Raw genomic sequence first — 16,830 nt, forward strand, 5'->3', positions numbered from 1 at the left:
TCAGAAGCGTTATCAAAACAACTTTTTTCAAGGAGAAGCTCCTGCCACCTGGAAAAACCCCATTATGTGATCACGCAAATTAACTATGTTACAAGCAGAATTTTTCATCCACCAGTGGAAAGTCAGTGGAAGGGCCTAATATATCCCTTTGGTACATTGCACATTTCTATACACTACCATGTAAAAGAGTACCATGCATGTGAACACACTAACAGAGAATCAGTATTTCTAGTATCAAAACACAACATACAGCTAAAGTAATGCTCAAGAAGCAGTACTTGTGGTACCAAACACAACACATAACTAATACAAAAGACAGTAGCATTAAAGTCCAGGAGGAAGCTAATGCCACATCAACACAGAATGAATATGTTGGGAAATCCTGACTTGACTTTCTTTGATAATTGAATTAATTGAGGCTGTCCACTGGTTAAGGCCTTATTAGAATTCCTCTAATAAGGCCTTAATTTGCACAGCTAGGTACCGATGCTGCTAAACACTGGGGGTGGGCAGAACAGATGTTTTGCATACAGAATACTGACAAGACCTCAACCTCAGACTCTGAAGAGTCACTGCCAGTCAGTGCAGAAAGCAGTGGACGTGATGGCCGAACAGTGTGTCCCTGGCACAGCAGCTTCATATCTTGCTAACACAAAAGCAAGCAGCAACTTCTTTTCAAAGGATGTTTTTGCTTGTCTTAACAATATTCCCAGCACCAGCTGCTTTACTCCTTTTGCGACGAAAAGAGGTTTTACAAAAGAGAATCTCGCATCACATCATTTTGCAGATGGTTAAAAATAATGGCAGGCACGCTTTCATTTTCTTTCATTCGATTAAATGTGGGTGTGTGCATGCAACTGCAGGCAGACACTGCGCAATCTTCCCACTTGGCCTCCCTCCCTGCCAATGCCCCACATCTACGTAAGGCTGTCCCATCCCACACACACCTTCATAAGCAGATTTGGGTCACTATCTGCTGAGCTGTGATAAATACCACTCTAAGCTGTTCTCTGAGAAGCTGCTCCAAATCCCAGGAAGACCCTCTTTCCATTGCCACAGACATGATCGCCACACTCTTTTAACAGAATAATCTCCCTTTTCATGGGTTTAGAGGTTCCTAGAGAATTTATCAATTTATTTAAAATGTTTATAAATCTCCCTACGTTATTATATCACCAGGTGCTGTGGAAAATGTATTTAAGCAATTATTAAGTAAAGCTATAGCCATTATTTTATTGTGATAATTACAGCCTGGGTACTCGGTGTGCCTGAGAAATGGTAGCCACTTGGTTACAGGCAACCTTGGAGGCAAACCTGCAGGCAACCTTGGATACTGATTGCCTCTAGAAGCATTCCTGTCTGGGTCAAATTGTAGAACAGAATCAGCCCTGACTGCTCTGATAGAGCATCTTTAACCAGGAGAGGGATGGAGAGAATGTGATTCTGTTCCTGTTACTCAGTTTAGCAGCAGTTTTTGATGCCATTGATAGTGGTACCCGGTTGGGTCACCTTCGTGGACTGGCTGATGGCACTGCTTTGCAGTGGTTCCAGTTCCATCTGCAAGGGAGGTGCCAGAGAATACTGCTGGGGAATACTGTATGTCAGCCCTCTGCAGTCTTGCTTTATAGGTAAGCATCTTGTCTCCGATGGTTTTTAATATACTAGCCAGTGGGTATAGTCATTAGGAAAGTGGTGGAATATGCTAATGGTGCCAACTGTTCTGCTTCATTGCATCTGAATCAGGAAAGTCTTGGAAAGGGACAGCAGCGCATGGATGCAAAGGTGGGCTGAAGGTGGGCAAAGGTGATAGAGGCTGGATCTCAATAAGACTGAAGCACTGCAGGTGACTGGCTCCCAAGTCTGGGAATCTGGTTGATTGCCCAGTGTACTTGGGGTTGTGTCCTCCATGAAGTTCATAGTTTGGAGGTGCTCCTGAATCCACTGCTGTCTTTAAAGGCCCAAGTGGCTAGGACAACTTCCTACAAACTTTAGCCAACTGCACCTTCCCTAGACAGGTGTAAGTTTTATTTTATTTATTTATTTATTTAAAAATTTCTATGCCACCCCATTCGCCGAAGCCTCGGAGCGGCTTACAAAACATCAGTTAAAATATAAAACACTAAAAATATAAAACACATTAACATTATAAAATAAGTCGCCCTGGCCATTGTGAGTTAGGAATTCGTAACTTCAAGACTGCAATGCAATCCACGCAGGGCTGTCTTTAAGGCTGGTTCGGAAGCTAAGCTAGCGCACAATGTAGCAGCTAGCTTACCAGCTGGGGTGCCTCACAACGCGCCTATCATCTCATCACCAAAGGCTCTATAGTGATGGCCAGTCTGCTTCCAAGACAGGCTTGCGATGATGCTGATTACTGTTATTGTTATCACAACATTGCAACAAAACAAAACCATAGAGGAAAAAGACATGAATACATGAACTTCAATACGGGCATATGAAATACATGTACAGCTTTCTAAGGATTATACATAAAGTTGAACAAAGGCAGACTAAAGAACCATTTAAGTACCCATTCACAAGTGGTGTCAATCTACCACCCATTCAAATGCTGAAAGAATTGTCAGGTCCTCAATCCACTGAATTATGGGAGGTGAACATTTATCTTTCCAGTGCTGTAATATCAGACTTACAGCTGTCAAAAGGGCATGGAGAATCCATTTGTTCAGAGCTAGGTTTCAGATGATAGCATTAGAATACAAATCACTCAATAACGCAGGACCAGATTACCTGAAGGAACACCTCCACTATACCAAATCTGCAGGCCATGACCTTCTTAAGGGGAAGGTCTGTTGTAGTCTATGGATTTCTGTTCAGGGGTGACTTAGAAACATTGCTCCTAAGCAGTGGCACCCTCTCTGTGGAACTCTCTGCTCTCTTAGGTATGTCAGGCCTCAAAGCTGGCAAGATTTCGGTGTTTACTGAAAATGTATCTGTTTGCTTTTGTTTTCTGCCATCCGTGAGGGCACCAGTCTCATTTTTCACCAACCTCAAACCACTGTTGTGTATGTGTGATTTTTGTTTGTTTGTTTTTGTCTTGTTTACACAAGATTTTTGTCTTGCATAACTCTCTTCAATATTTGTTTCAAAGGAGAAGTGGTATAGAATTATTGTTATTAAATAAATAATAAATAAAAACAAGAGATGTAATGCAGGTATTAAAATGAGCAAATGCCAGAGCAAACAGATGTGTTTACACCAGGTGCTGAACCATCAAACTGACACCTGCTGCAATGCAGGAAGGAAAGATATTCAAAAAGGGCACCTCAACAGAAAAGGCCCTGTGCTTGTTTGCCAGCAGCGGTACCTGGGCAAGCACCAGGACAATGAAAAGATGGATGTGCAGATTTTCTGTGAACAGACCGGTTTCCAATTGCATAGGGCCTTATATGTCAGCTGCATCACCTCAGACCTGATTTTGTAAGGACCTAGCAGCCAATGCAGTTCTCTGAATAAAGCTGGAACAAACTCATGCTAAGCTGACCCTCTTAGAAATACAACCACTGGATTCTCCAGTAGCTGTTTTTTTTCAGACCTGTCTTAAAGGAAGGCCCAGTCCTAAAGCTATGCATCTATGGGTCACCCTGGCCAGACTACCTCTAATCAGGAATGGGCATAGGCACTTCTGGTCACCTTACTTTCCTACACAGCTTCCAAGCACTCTAGGTCCTAGAACCATTCCTGACTCTTATGCAGCCCTCATGAAATGGAGAAATAGAGCTGGGCACCACCCCACAGATCTCCTAATGATTGTTATCAGTGGCATCATGCAGATGTTAAACAGCACTGGAGTCAAGACAGTACTGTACCCTCTTCACAGTGTCATTCTCTGACATGTAGGTAGCCCTGCAGGTAAGAACTGAGGGGATACAATATGATGTCTTCTTTCCACAAGCCGCAGAGCAGGTCCAGCAGGATTACTGATACTATCATGAACTGCTGAGCGATGGAGGAGAATCACCAGGTTGCACTCCTTCCTTTCTCTCTTCCTTTAAAGGTCATCCATCAGGGCAACCAGGGCAGATTTTGACCAAACCCAGGACTGATACCAAACTGGAAATTATATTGTTAGTGCTTGGTGCTAGAACACTGGACTTGCACTGAAATGACAGATGCTAAGTATGTAGAAAGATACACATTTGATGAAAGACTTCAACCAAATCAACTAGGTATTGTTTTGGCGGGTGGGGGTGGGGGTGGAGGGGAGGAATTGTAGAGAGTTTTTCTATTTGGTTTAGTTCCAGGCTTATTTTCCACAGCAGCTGCAAAGCTTGCTGGAAACCTTAAAAGACCTGTCTGGAATCTCAGCAAGTACTTAAAATGCTCATCCGTATGTTCCTGGCAAGCACATATATATAGAATAATTTAAGAGTCTCAGCCATGTGGAGGCTAATGGAAGCACAGCATATTGAAAGAAGAATAAGCAAGAGGAGTGAAGAAAGGGAGAACTAGCAATAACAACGGTGTGTACAGCTCCATGCCACAGGAATAGGTAGAACACCTAAGCTTTTCATTGACCTTCATTCAGGATCACTGCCCCATTCCCACCAACACAATTTGCATCCAGAAATACAGCTATGCAGGCAGATCTGCTACCTGCTCTGCCAAGAAAGCACACTGTGTTCTAGGAGGGCCAAATCCAACAAGGTGTTATGCAATGCACATCTCTGGGTAGAAACAAAAGAGGGGGTGTACAAAGTGTACATCTAGCACTTTCTGCTTCTCCTGTGGACATCGAGATTAAAATGCATAAATCATAAACCATTCATATTAAAAGTGCAATACAGGAGAGATTTAAGTCTCAAATCTGCAGATTCAGGGAAACAGAGAAATCCAGAGGCCCCTTCCTGCTTGATCTGCTCAGTTATATTTATTATTAACTAACAGGTTGGCTTCTTAGGCTGAAGCCCTTAAGACAATTATCCCTGCTGCATCCCATCGAAATTAATGGAACGTCTGCAGGTGTAAATTGTTTCAAGGTCTCAGACTAATTTATAACGTCATGGCCATTTTTAGAAGTGCAATATCAATCAATACACTCTTGAAATGTTAATTGAAGGCAGACCTCACTCCTCTTTCTCTCCTTGAAAAAACAAATCAGAAGGACAGAAGCAAGAGGGATTTTCGAAGTTAAAATTGGCTTTCAGAACATAGTAATATCCCACAGTAAAAATAATAGTAGCAATTCTAAACTGAGTAATAGTATTTTTTGCTTCTCAATTTTTATGCTAAATGCATTATACATGTAGGAAACTGTATATGTAGGAAACTGTCTGATGTGTCTGCATCATGATAAACAATGGTTTATAAACCACAAGCCATAAACAAACAAACAAACAAACAACAGTTTATCGTGACAGGAACAAGTGTGCTTTCTCTCCCCTCTCCTTGGCTAGTGCAATCACAAGGAGTTTGAAAGTTCTCTCTTCCAACTAAAATTAGTCACAGTTTACTGTGCCGTCTGAATTTGACAAACTGTGGTTCCTTTTAACAAATATTTGTTGGAAAAATCCAGCTTCACAACCCATAGTCTGAAGCTGGATTGTTTCAAGCAAATCATACTTTAAAATCCTCATAGTTTGTGAGTTTGGGATGATATAAAGCAGAAGCCTCCAAACTCTTCTTTACAACTGTGACGGAGAAGGTGAGGTAAGAATGGAGTGCATGAGCTGTGGAGACACTACAGTCATTCCCATCATGAAAAGCCATAGAGTATCGTGACATTTAAATGTAGCTTATGAATTTAAGGCTGCTTCAGAAAGAAACCTTCTAAACACTGTACAGCAGAACAGACAATGGATTGTATCCAATGTTTAACTTAAGTAAAGTTCTGTGTACAGAAGTAATGCAATTAATAAAGAGAAACATTGGAATGGTGTGTGAGGAGAGAAGCAATATCTCAAAACATTTCAAAACCCAGAGGTGTGGCTAAGATAACATATTTATTAAAATGCATGATTTTTTCCTAAGAAAACTATTCCTGCTAGGTCATAAATCAGTTGATTGCTATAGAAAAGGGATCACAGTTCAATGGAAGGCCACATGCTCACCTACACACATTCTGCGTATCTCCATCTTTTAAAAGGGCATCTGATATTGCGGTTAACAAAGTTGAGACCTTGGACAGCAGCTGCCACTCAGAACATACAATTCTAGGCTTTGTCGACTAATTTTCTAAACAGTACAAGACTGTCTTTCACAACTTGGTGTCTTCCAGATGTGTTGGACAACAACTGCCATCAGTTTTGCCCATATATTGGATGATGGGAGTTGTAGTCCAAGCCTTTGTAGGGTACCATGTTGGGAAGGCTGATACAAGTCATATAAACTTCTATATTGAGTATGTTTGCTTTCCAGGCAACTTCATGTTTGTTATTAGTTGCGAAGTCTCGTCTGACCCATCATGACCCCATGGACAACATTCCTCCAGGCCTTCCTGTCCTCCACCATCCCCAGAGTCCACTTAAGCTCACACCGACTGCTTCAGTGACTCCATCCAGCCACCTCATCCTCTGCCGTCCCCTTCTTCTTTTGCCATCTATTGTTCCCAGCATTAGGCTCTTCTCCAGGGAGTCCTTCCTTCTCATTAGGTGGCCAAAGTATTTGAGTTTCATCTTCAGTATCTGGCCTTCTAAAGAGCAGTCAGGGTTGATCTCCTCTAGGACTGACCGGTTTGATGACCTTACAGCTGCCTAAATGACAATAAGTGTGACCTCAACGATGGTCTATTGCTAAGGTCGCATCTGCAAAATTTACAAGAAAATACAATGGAAACCAGTAAAGGAGCTTGCAGCACCCACCTCCTTTGAAACCAAAATACTTGCATAGGTTGCAAGGGCGGGGCTCCCTTGGCAAGAAGGAAATCTCAGACATGTAGCATCAGTGTCACAAATGGACTGTGAAGAAATCAGTGGGAGTGTTCAAAGATGTATCAAATTCCTTATATAATGGTTTGCTAATTAGATCTTAATTCCCTGTTGAATGGCATGTGCTAGTTGGCCTTCACTTCACTGAAAAGGGGTGGGGGAGAAGGAAAGAAATCACTCTGCTTTACTGTCTGTGCATGTGGACAAAAAGACACGCATGCATTCTCATGCACAGAGTCACACCTGAAACCAACCTACGCTTATGCCACCACTATATCTTAGACAGAGAATCCTAGAACAGTAAGTCTTGGAAGGGGCCAGTAGGGCCACTGAGTCCAACCCCCTGCTCAGTGCAGGACCCCAAGATAAAGCATTCCTGACAGGTGGCTGTCCAGCTACCTCCTGAAAGCCTCCAGTGTGGGAAAGCCCACAGCCTCCCTAGGTCTTGGATCCATTGTTGTACTGCTCAAAAAGTGAAGAAATTCTTCCTAATATTCAGCCAGAACCCAGCTAGCTGTAAACTTACCCTGTTGTTCCATGTACTGCACTCTGGGATGATCAAGAAGAGCTCTTGTCCTTCCTTTTTGTGACAACCTTTCAATTGTTGGAGACATATCTCCTCTGTCTTCTCTTCTCGAGGTTAAACATGCCCAATTCTTTCTCCTCTTAGTCCCCAGATCCTCCTTGTTGCCCTCCTTTGAACCATTTCCAGCTTGTCTGCATCTGTCTTTGGTGCCCAGAACTCGACACAGTAAGGACACAGCCTTTATGATGGTGCATAAGATGCTGATGTTTGCTCTCAAAAGGCAAACAAGAAAAAAAAAACAGATCTTTGATGGAGAAGTTTATATAACACATGCAGAATTTTGTTCCAACAGAACACAAATCAAAAATGGATCTCAGTAGCACCTTAGTAACATACATGAACTAAAGCTGCTACAAATTCAAAGCAAGAAAAACACTGCTGACCAGGAAAAGCCCACCAGGATATTTTTTTAAAAAATCACAACACAAACAGCAATCCAACAATGAGCACTTCATGGCCCAACAATCTTTTCATAATACTACTCAAGTCACTTACAAATGGAAATGGCTGTTTTCATGATGTTTCAGACTAGGGAACATGGGTTGAAGTGGGAAATACTGCTGCAGCCAAAGAGACATTCCGAATACTTTCCAGAAGTGCATCCTGAAATCTATGCCCACTTGTACTAGGTATTTCCCTTCTTTGGCTTAGGCATTGTTCTCTATTGACTACTAATATTTAAATAAGCGGAAACCACAATAAGGGCAGAAGGGGTTGCTGTAGGCCAATGCGTGCTTTTATTCACTCTGCCTTCCAGATGCTGCCTCTTATGCTATTTGCTTCATCTCTCACATGCAAAACCACACGCACACCCCCTCTGACACAGGTGGTCCAAGTTCGGCACCTGCCCTGCCCTCACTGGGGCGCAATGTTCTGGGTCCGCCACCGCAGCAGCAACCAGGGAGGGAAACATTCCTGTGTGGCTATCTGTGGAGTAGTAGGCAAAATGCACATGAAAATATGCACCATTTTGGAAAATGTGCACAATTATTATTATTCATTTAATGTCTGTACTGCCCCATAGCCAAAGCTCTCTGTAACGTTTACAATAATTAATAGCAACAGACTATAAAAATCAGAACATCCTTTTTAGTCACTGGAGAAAAAGGCATATATTTCAAATATTTTTGAAATGCACATATTTTGGGAAAAGTGTGCATGCATGTGTGTGTGTGATGCATATATTTTGGAAAACAAGCACAACAATATCCATTATTTTTCATGAGAAAAGGAAAAAAACAGAGCTTGCTAGCTGATATGAACTTCGGTCAGAACAATCTTCAAGATGGAAGTAGGAAGACTTCAGGGAGTTTGGGTTTTGCTGATTCACTCATAGCTACTTTGAGTTCACTTTTCTTCCCCCTCAATTATTTTGGAAGCAGAAGCATGTTAAACCCTCAATGGCTCTTAAAAAAAACATGTGAAGAGAGAATGTACTAACGACTGAAAGCCTGCCAGTTACTAATTAATGTAAAATAAGACAAAAACTGAAATATCAGCACATGTTCATTATCACAATTTTCTCCAAAATGTCTAGTTATCCAAATTTGTGAAATGTTCCTTATGTAGCTCCTTCTTGGTGTTTTCCTGTGTATAGATCATTCTCATTGTTGTTATTATTAAAATATTTATAGGCCACCTTTTGACCATAAGGTCTACAAGGCAGCATACCAAACAATAATTAAACAATTTATGCACCAACAAACTCAAAAACAGAGCAAGAGAAAACCCTGGGAGCAGATCCAGCTACCAGTGAATCTTCCTAACAACCACCAAATGTGAGTAAAGCAAAAGTATCTTTACTGAACCCTGGAAATGAAGCTATCAAGGGACTAATATAACCTCCCTGGCTGCTTGGGGAGCTTGTTCTCAAGGACTGCTGGCTGGACTTCAGAGGAATCAAAATCAGAATGTAAAGCAGAGCTGGGGGGAGCCTGGGAATGGGGCCAAGCAGAGACACTGAGATGAGAGAAGCAGAGATACTAATCTCCAGGCCAGACTCCAGGTGGGCAGGCAGCCTCTGGGAATAAGCAAGATGCGCATTTGGCAGGAGGGGACTGGGAACAGGCGAGTTTCTCAGGCACAGGTGAGGCGGTCATGGCTCTTTACCCCATGACACAGCACCAGCATGGAAGAGGAGCCCAATTAGAGGATCGGCATGGAGACGAGGCATACTCGCTTTCAGAAGGCCCCTCCAGAAGGGATGCGCCCAGGCATGCTCCTAAGGAGAGTTTGTAGAGGTGATTCCTAGACTGAGGTCAACAAACTGCTCTGTGCATGCTCAGAGACTCATTCCAGGTATCTTGTACTTTTTGGTCAATAAAAAACACTTTGCAAGAAAAAAGGACTGTGACTTTTGAATGCGCAAAGGAGGAACCACAGCTTTTAACTCTAGGGTCCCGAACCAGACTGTTGCCACAGAAAAGGCCCTTAAAGTCATTTGCACCAGCTTAGGCTCTTTTGGTATGGGACCAAAAGCTTCAGATACAGGAAGTAAACTTTGTGGAAAAGTTCATATGGAAGGAAACAGTTTCCTTGATATAAAGCCCCAAACAGCTTCACCTTGAACTGGGCCTAGAAACAAACTGGAAGCCACAGCAAGTTGAAGTGATGTCTACCAACGCTGACAGCTTTACGAGAGAATTAGAAAAAACCATGAAGGACAGAGCAATGGATGACTATAAACCACCTCCAGTATCAGAGAAAACATACCGGGCAGTATGAGCAGCGGCTGCTACTGCTCTCATGCCCTCCTGTAGGCTTTCCACTGGCATCCAGTTGGCCCATGTGGGAACCAGATATGCCTTTGATCAGATTAAGCACAGCTCTTCTTTTCTTTTAGTGGGATTCAGTCCTTCCAGTATGATTATGGCCCATGCCTATTTTTGTGACAAACAGCTATGCCTGGATTTCTGCAGGCAGAAATGCAACCACAAATTAAATAAAATGAAATCAAATAAAATGAAATAAATTGATTTTGCAATATTTAAAAGACTCCCTTAAAACTTACTAATTGGACTTCCAAGAGAAACGCCCTGTAGAATTAATCGTATTAATACTAAGACAGAGTTGTGATTTTTAAAAATTAAATATTAATCAGTTTGGGGAAATTGCAACATTAACGTTTCAAATTGCAAACAGCTGTTTCAAAGAGCTCTGGCAACCGGTCAGTAGAGAAATAAATAAATACACATACATACACATAAATGCAAACATAAAGCAACACAATGAAGGAAGGCTGTGAACAGAGAAGGAAACAGGAAGTCATGAATCTGGGATTCATACCTTCCCACTGTTCCACTGTTCCCACTGTAATGACATGATAATTCATGCATCCCCTCCATAGACTGCATGTGCAGTTCAGAGAAGATGTGCGAGTTACCTGGAATTATGGAAAGAAATGTTACACATCATCCTTTTGACACTCCCAATTAATGTCCACAAACTTCCTGTTGTTACGCTCTCCTCTTTGAAGACATCACATCTCAAACTTAGGGGGTAGAAAATCACAGTGAGCTATTCTGCCAATGTTGAATGAATACACCAGTACAACCCTGCAGCAAACATTTCATTTCTATGAAGACTCATTTCAGTTTACATGGTAAGCATACAAGTGTAACTGTTGTAAGCCTCCCAGACAGAGAACCTTCAGATTATGGGGTGGCACTGAAATGGAAATAAATACATGAATAAATAACAAGCTATTCCCAGATTTATGACCAAGTCAACATTCCTAATAAAATTGAAAGATAATTCATCTAAATATAGGCATTCCATGCACTGGATGCACAATAATAACAGAGTAAATCCAGCACCCAGCCCAATGGACCCTCTTATGCACCCCCTTGACTAAACCAGTGTTTGCAAGCTGGTGGACATACAGCAGAGAGCAGTATCTTCCACCACATGGGAGCAAGCACCAAGAAGGCCGTCTTTCATGTTGCCCCAAGGGTGCCTTGCATGGGAGAAGGTCCCAAGCCACAGGTCACAGCCAGCACTCTGCATTTTGCCATGAAACAGACCAGTAGCTCGGAAAGCTGTTGGAGAAAGGGAGTTCTGTGCTTCTTCTGACCTGTCCCAGTCAACAGCCTGGCTTCAGCGTTCTGGACTAGCTGGAGTTTCTGAACAGTTCCTAAAGGCAATGCTGCATACAGCATGGTACAGTCATCTGCACAGGATGTAACATCAGACGCTAGGAAGGAGCTTCACTGGCGCATTAGTCTCAGCTATACAACCAAACTCCTGGGGTGCTGAGCATACAGGTTCAAGGCACGAGGCAGATATGTATTTGTTACATTCGTATTGCATCTGTTCTCCAAAGAACCCAAAGCAGCAAACATGGTTTTCGTCCTCTGTGTTTTATCCTCACAACAACAACCATGCGTGGTAGGCTAACCTGAGAGCCAATGAGTGGCCCAAGTCCTCAGGGAGCCCCACAGGCTTCTGAGTCCTAGTCAGGTTCTCGAACCATACATCACACTGGCATTGTCAGTAAATCTCCCTATTTGAAAATGGATAGTTACAAAGTATTGACCTCTGTTTACTTTGCCGCTAGTGGATGTTTTCCTGTTCACTTAGTCCAAATAGTTGTTTACTCCCCAAAGCAGATCTCCAATGATTGAAGAAGAACTGATTTACCACTGCAGGGCGTTTTGTACCAGATTTTAAAAAGCAGGCAAGTTACAAATGTGCTGCATTCATTTACATATGAAGGCGCGCACCCACATTGCCATAATAAATGAGGAAGTTCTGACGGGGAAAGGCTCTGTGAACGGACCCTATGTTTATTGCATGGGCATGTGACTGCTGAAAAACACACCCATGTGCCACTCATCTGACAGCAATGAACTTAAATTTTGATAATTAAAATGATCTGACTTGTCCAAATTTGGGGTAAAAAACACCCTGTGAATCAGACCCAACTATCTGCCTCTCTATTCATCTAGTTCTTCGTTCTTTTCTTTTCAGTCCAGTAGCAAGGAAGCTCACCAGTATAATACAGCAACTGCTTGATGCCTTCCATTTCCAAAACATTCTGCTACCCTTTACATTCTTAAGCAGGCAAGTCATCAATTCATTCATTAAATTTCTCTCTCACCTTTCCATTAAAATGATGCTCAGGGTGACTAACAGTAAAACACAGAACAAACAATAAAGTCACACTTAAAACATATTTATCCGGCATTACTGTGAAACATTAGCCTTCAACAGGCTTTCCTCTCAAATTTACAGATTATGTTATTTTAAAAAACAGATGGACAAACTGATGTGTGAACATGTCTGCACTATCACTATTGCAGCAGGTTAGAACAAGCCAATGAATTATCACCAAGAATGAACACTCCAATATGTCGCTTTATTAAGCACCCACTCCCCCTAAACCCTCCGCAAATACATTCACACTTTACCATGTAGTGACATGGTCTTATTAAGAGGTCTTCATAGCATCTATAAGCAAACCAAACTTATTACAAAACCTATTAAATAATAAGTTTCCAAGGAGACATCCTTTTAGTACAAAATATGCTATAATTCTCTATATTTATATTTCAAAAATACATGGGAAACCTTGTAATTAGCAATTATCCTTGTAATTAGCAACCCAATGTAAAGGGTTAAGTAAGTTCACATGCTCTATGTATCTTAGATAACAGATTTTTCATATTACATTATAATTGTGTCAGTTATATATAGCTTTTAAATGAATATGGAAGAGCATTCCAATCAAACCATTAATGAAATGTCTTCGAAGGTCACCAATTCTTCACAGTGCTTCTATCTTTTTGGCATTAACCACTTTCTTTCATACATACGAATGGGAAAACTACATTTTCTACTCTGGGAACAGATTTCACATATACTCTGGAAACACAAGGACATGGATCCCAAGGTTAAAGCTGGGATTTCCACAAGCCTCATTATTCAATACTCTGGATAGCTCCTGGTTAGAGATGGTGCAGATATTCTATCAGTTATGCTCTTTCTCCTCACCTAATCACTCCCTTGTAGCTCAAGGAAATATTGCTCTCTAGTTGACTTTCAAGTGCCAGGTAAATGTATAATGTCCAAAAACCATTACGCAAATCCCAATTGCCCTCAGTACAAGCAATCCTTCCATTACCACTCCCAACCAGGTTTCCTGCTTTTTTTAATCAAACTAATAGCATAGCTGTTCCAAAAGTATCCAGGGACAAAGCAAAACTACACATTCCTTGTCAGACAAAAAGAAAAAGCTTTAGCATACATATAAGATTAAGCTACCAAGCAATACACATCTGAAGTAAGAGGCTGAATCTTGTATGCACACACTTCTAAACTTTCCATGATATAATGAAGACAGAACCTCTCTAATTTTCAGAGCAACCTCCACACGCATATCAACAAACATGCACAACTGATGCAAAAGTGCCCTGTTCCTTTTTGGAATTGTTTTTGTGGTCCTGGTGCATTCATTTTCTTGCCTATCTGTGTCACAGAGCAGTAGGCTTGGGTGTGAAGGGAACACGTTTTAATCAAAGAACCTAAAATGCCGTGAGCGTACCCTGTACGCACGAAGGGCAAGAGCCACTGGGGTTGCTCCACCCCCTTGCCATGGCCACTATCCAAAATCAGATATATAGGTCCCAGCTGTGAACCAACTACAACAACAGAAAGAAACAGGCAGAGGAGTGGAGCTGCTGGATGTACTTTACTGTTTTTGCTGTCTTTTAATCATTGCTCTATATTACATTCCTGGTTCTGCACACCATCCAGAAAGCATAGGTCGAGGAGGGGCCATATAACATGGTAATTAAATAAAATAAACACCCAGATCAAATTTTAGGCGCTTACACATATATACCACTTTGCAGATAACGGATCCACATATGGGTGTCTGGGATGCCCAGGGGTGGAGCCAGGTGACATTTCTATAATTACTCCCTCCTCCCATACCAGTCCATGCTCAGAGACGAACAACTGTGCAGGGCTACAGTCAAGGTCAGCCGTGTTGCTTCTATCCCTACCGTCTTCCAAGAGAAAGGATTCTTTCTCCATCACTTCAAAATGAAATGCAGTGCATTTGTTTGCCCTTCTGAGAGAGCTGACTTTAAATTAACAGACAGGTGGGAGGTGTTTGTATTTTTAGATGGTGGCAATTTTGGCACCAGAGTGAAAATAGTATAGTATGTCTGAAACTGATTTTATCCGTTTCCACATAGTTCTCCTGAGACAGACGGCAGCTGCGCTTACTTCTCCCTTCACAGAGTAAATGCTGCACCATGATTATAAACAAGAAACACCCCCAGAGCGGGAGCTGGGAAAACAGCATCAAGTCCCATTTCACACTTCCTGTGTCACCTGCCAAGGGAGTTTTCCCCACCCCGTGTTCAGTGTACTGTGAAAATACCTGGTGCCTAGAAAACTTCTAGCATCCTTGGAGAACAGAACTTCCTTCTTATCTCGCATTTCTGGAAGGCGGTGGGAAATTCTCTTTAAGGGCAACTCTATCTGAACTTCCCTCTGAAGGTCAGCAATGCATCCTCACCAGACAAGACTGTCAGGAAGTCGTGCCTGGACATCTTCTCTCTAAGGGAGGCTGCCATGAACTTAAGCCGAGGTGGTCATTTTGTCTGGGCATGATCTTTGGAGCTGACTGGGAGTAAAATCTACTCCCTTCGGGGGCTCTGTGGAAATGCTCGGGTAAGGCTTGCGTTACAGACTTGAACAGTTTCTCATCTATTCTGTGCGGCTCAGAAACCATGCAAAATGATCCAGAAAACGATGCAGGTCCACCAGTGGTGCCCGCCCTATGTAGTCGCCCTCTTGCCACAAAGGAGGGCCATTCGGACTCAGAAGTCCAAGAAGGCGGGGAGCGTGTAAAGCTACACACGCTTCCTAGAACGGAGCCCCGCTGAATTCAAGGGGAGTCGCTTCTGAGAAAATACGCACAGCATTGCTTCCGGAGCTGGGCTTAGTCTGTACGGAGGAAAAGGCAGGAGGAAGCCGGTACTGGAGCCCGGCACTTTGTCCTACCTCCAGTACCTTGCCTGCTCCTTACCAAAGGTCTGACGGGCACTTTTGTGGGAAGGAGAGGGAGAAAGAGGGACCTGGGTTTTTTCTTTTTTTTAAGCAGGAAGTGCATTTCTTGCCAAAGTACAGACACACTTCAGCGCTCAGGGCAAGCGCCGCATGCTTCTTATATAGAAAATTATACAGAGTGGGTTGGAGACCGGCAGAGGAGGAGGAGAAAGCAACATTTCATTTTCCCAGTGGTCTCAGCTTAGTACAGCGCCTTGCACCCTCTGGGCACTCGGAAGAGGGAAAAAACTATGCCGTTCTTAGGCAAACCTGGCGCCTTTTCTCAGGCACATCAGCCTTCCAGCCCTGCCGCTCCCTAAACCTGAGCATCCCCCAATCCACGCGCCGTCCGTCCATCGAGGCGCCCCTCACCTGAAATCACTGTACGGGTGGATGATCCAGAAGCCTGCAGTTTTAACCCTTTCCTGCTCCTTCTCCACCGCCTTCTGGCTGCCGAACATGCGGAGGGAGAATTTGTTGACCCCGGGCTGCAGCATGGAGGTGAACTGCCGCTGCATGAAGCCGTACTGCCTCCGGGAGCCGTCGGCGTCGTCGAAGCCCACCATGGGCTCCTCGCCGCCGCCGCCGCCGCCGTCCACTTTGAAGCACACCGAGTTGCCATGGTCCTTGAGGCTCCCGCCGGCGCCCGGGCTGCCCGGTGCCTTGTCCGCCGCCGCCGCGGACGGCTTCGCCTGGAAGCAGGCGTTGGCGCTGGGGCTGCCGTCGTCCCGGCTGCCGGGCGAGGAGCTGGGCTTGCCGCCCTCCATGCCGCTGCCGCCAACCGCGAGGAGAGCGCTCCAGCCTGCCCGGCTCCTCTCGGCCCGCGCAGAGGAGCAGGGCGAGGAGGCGCGAGCGAGGCGGACAGGCGAGCCGGCGCCCTCTTGCAGCCGCGGCGGCGGCGGCTACTGCTGCTGCTGCCGCCCGCCCTTCAGCGGCAGCTCCTCGTCCGCCTCTGCCGCTGCTGGCATTGCGAGCTCAGCGCACAACTGCTCTGGCGCCGGGACCGACGCGAGATGGGTGGGGAGCGAACGGCAGGCGAAGCGGCCTCTCCCGTGGCGCGCCCTCTGCCGGTGCGAAGGCGCGCCGCCCGCGCTCCGCCGTCGCTTCCCTTGCGTGACATTGAGCGACCCGGCGGAGCCCTTGAGGGATGCTTGGGAGGAGGTGGACGCAGGAAGGGAGCAGCTGCTGGGCCGGTGCCAGCGCGTTACTGCCCGGAAAAAGACGCGAGGAAAAAGGAGAGAGGGAGAAGGCGAGAGACGGGCAGGTGCGGGGGCTCAAAAGAGTGCCCGCTTGCCCCTGTTA

General features: G+C 44.1%; 1 protein-coding gene across 1 annotated transcript in view; it reads right to left on the minus strand.

Moving 5' to 3' along the window:
- HCN1 (hyperpolarization activated cyclic nucleotide gated potassium channel 1) overlaps window positions 1-16,295 on the minus strand; it is a 204,912-nt gene extending 188,617 nt beyond the window's left edge. Inside the window, exon 1 of the mRNA XM_044446426.1 lies at window positions 15,901-16,295. Within this exon, the coding sequence (XP_044302361.1) occupies window positions 15,901-16,295 (395 nt within the window). The remainder of the gene's footprint in view (window positions 1-15,900) is intronic.
- Window positions 16,296-16,830: the final 535 nt, after the last annotated feature.

Source organism: Varanus komodoensis, unplaced genomic scaffold, assembly GCF_004798865.1.
Source record: "Varanus komodoensis strain SLA01 unplaced genomic scaffold, ASM479886v1 scaffold5, whole genome shotgun sequence".
Lineage (NCBI taxonomy): Eukaryota > Metazoa > Chordata > Lepidosauria > Squamata > Varanidae > Varanus > Varanus komodoensis.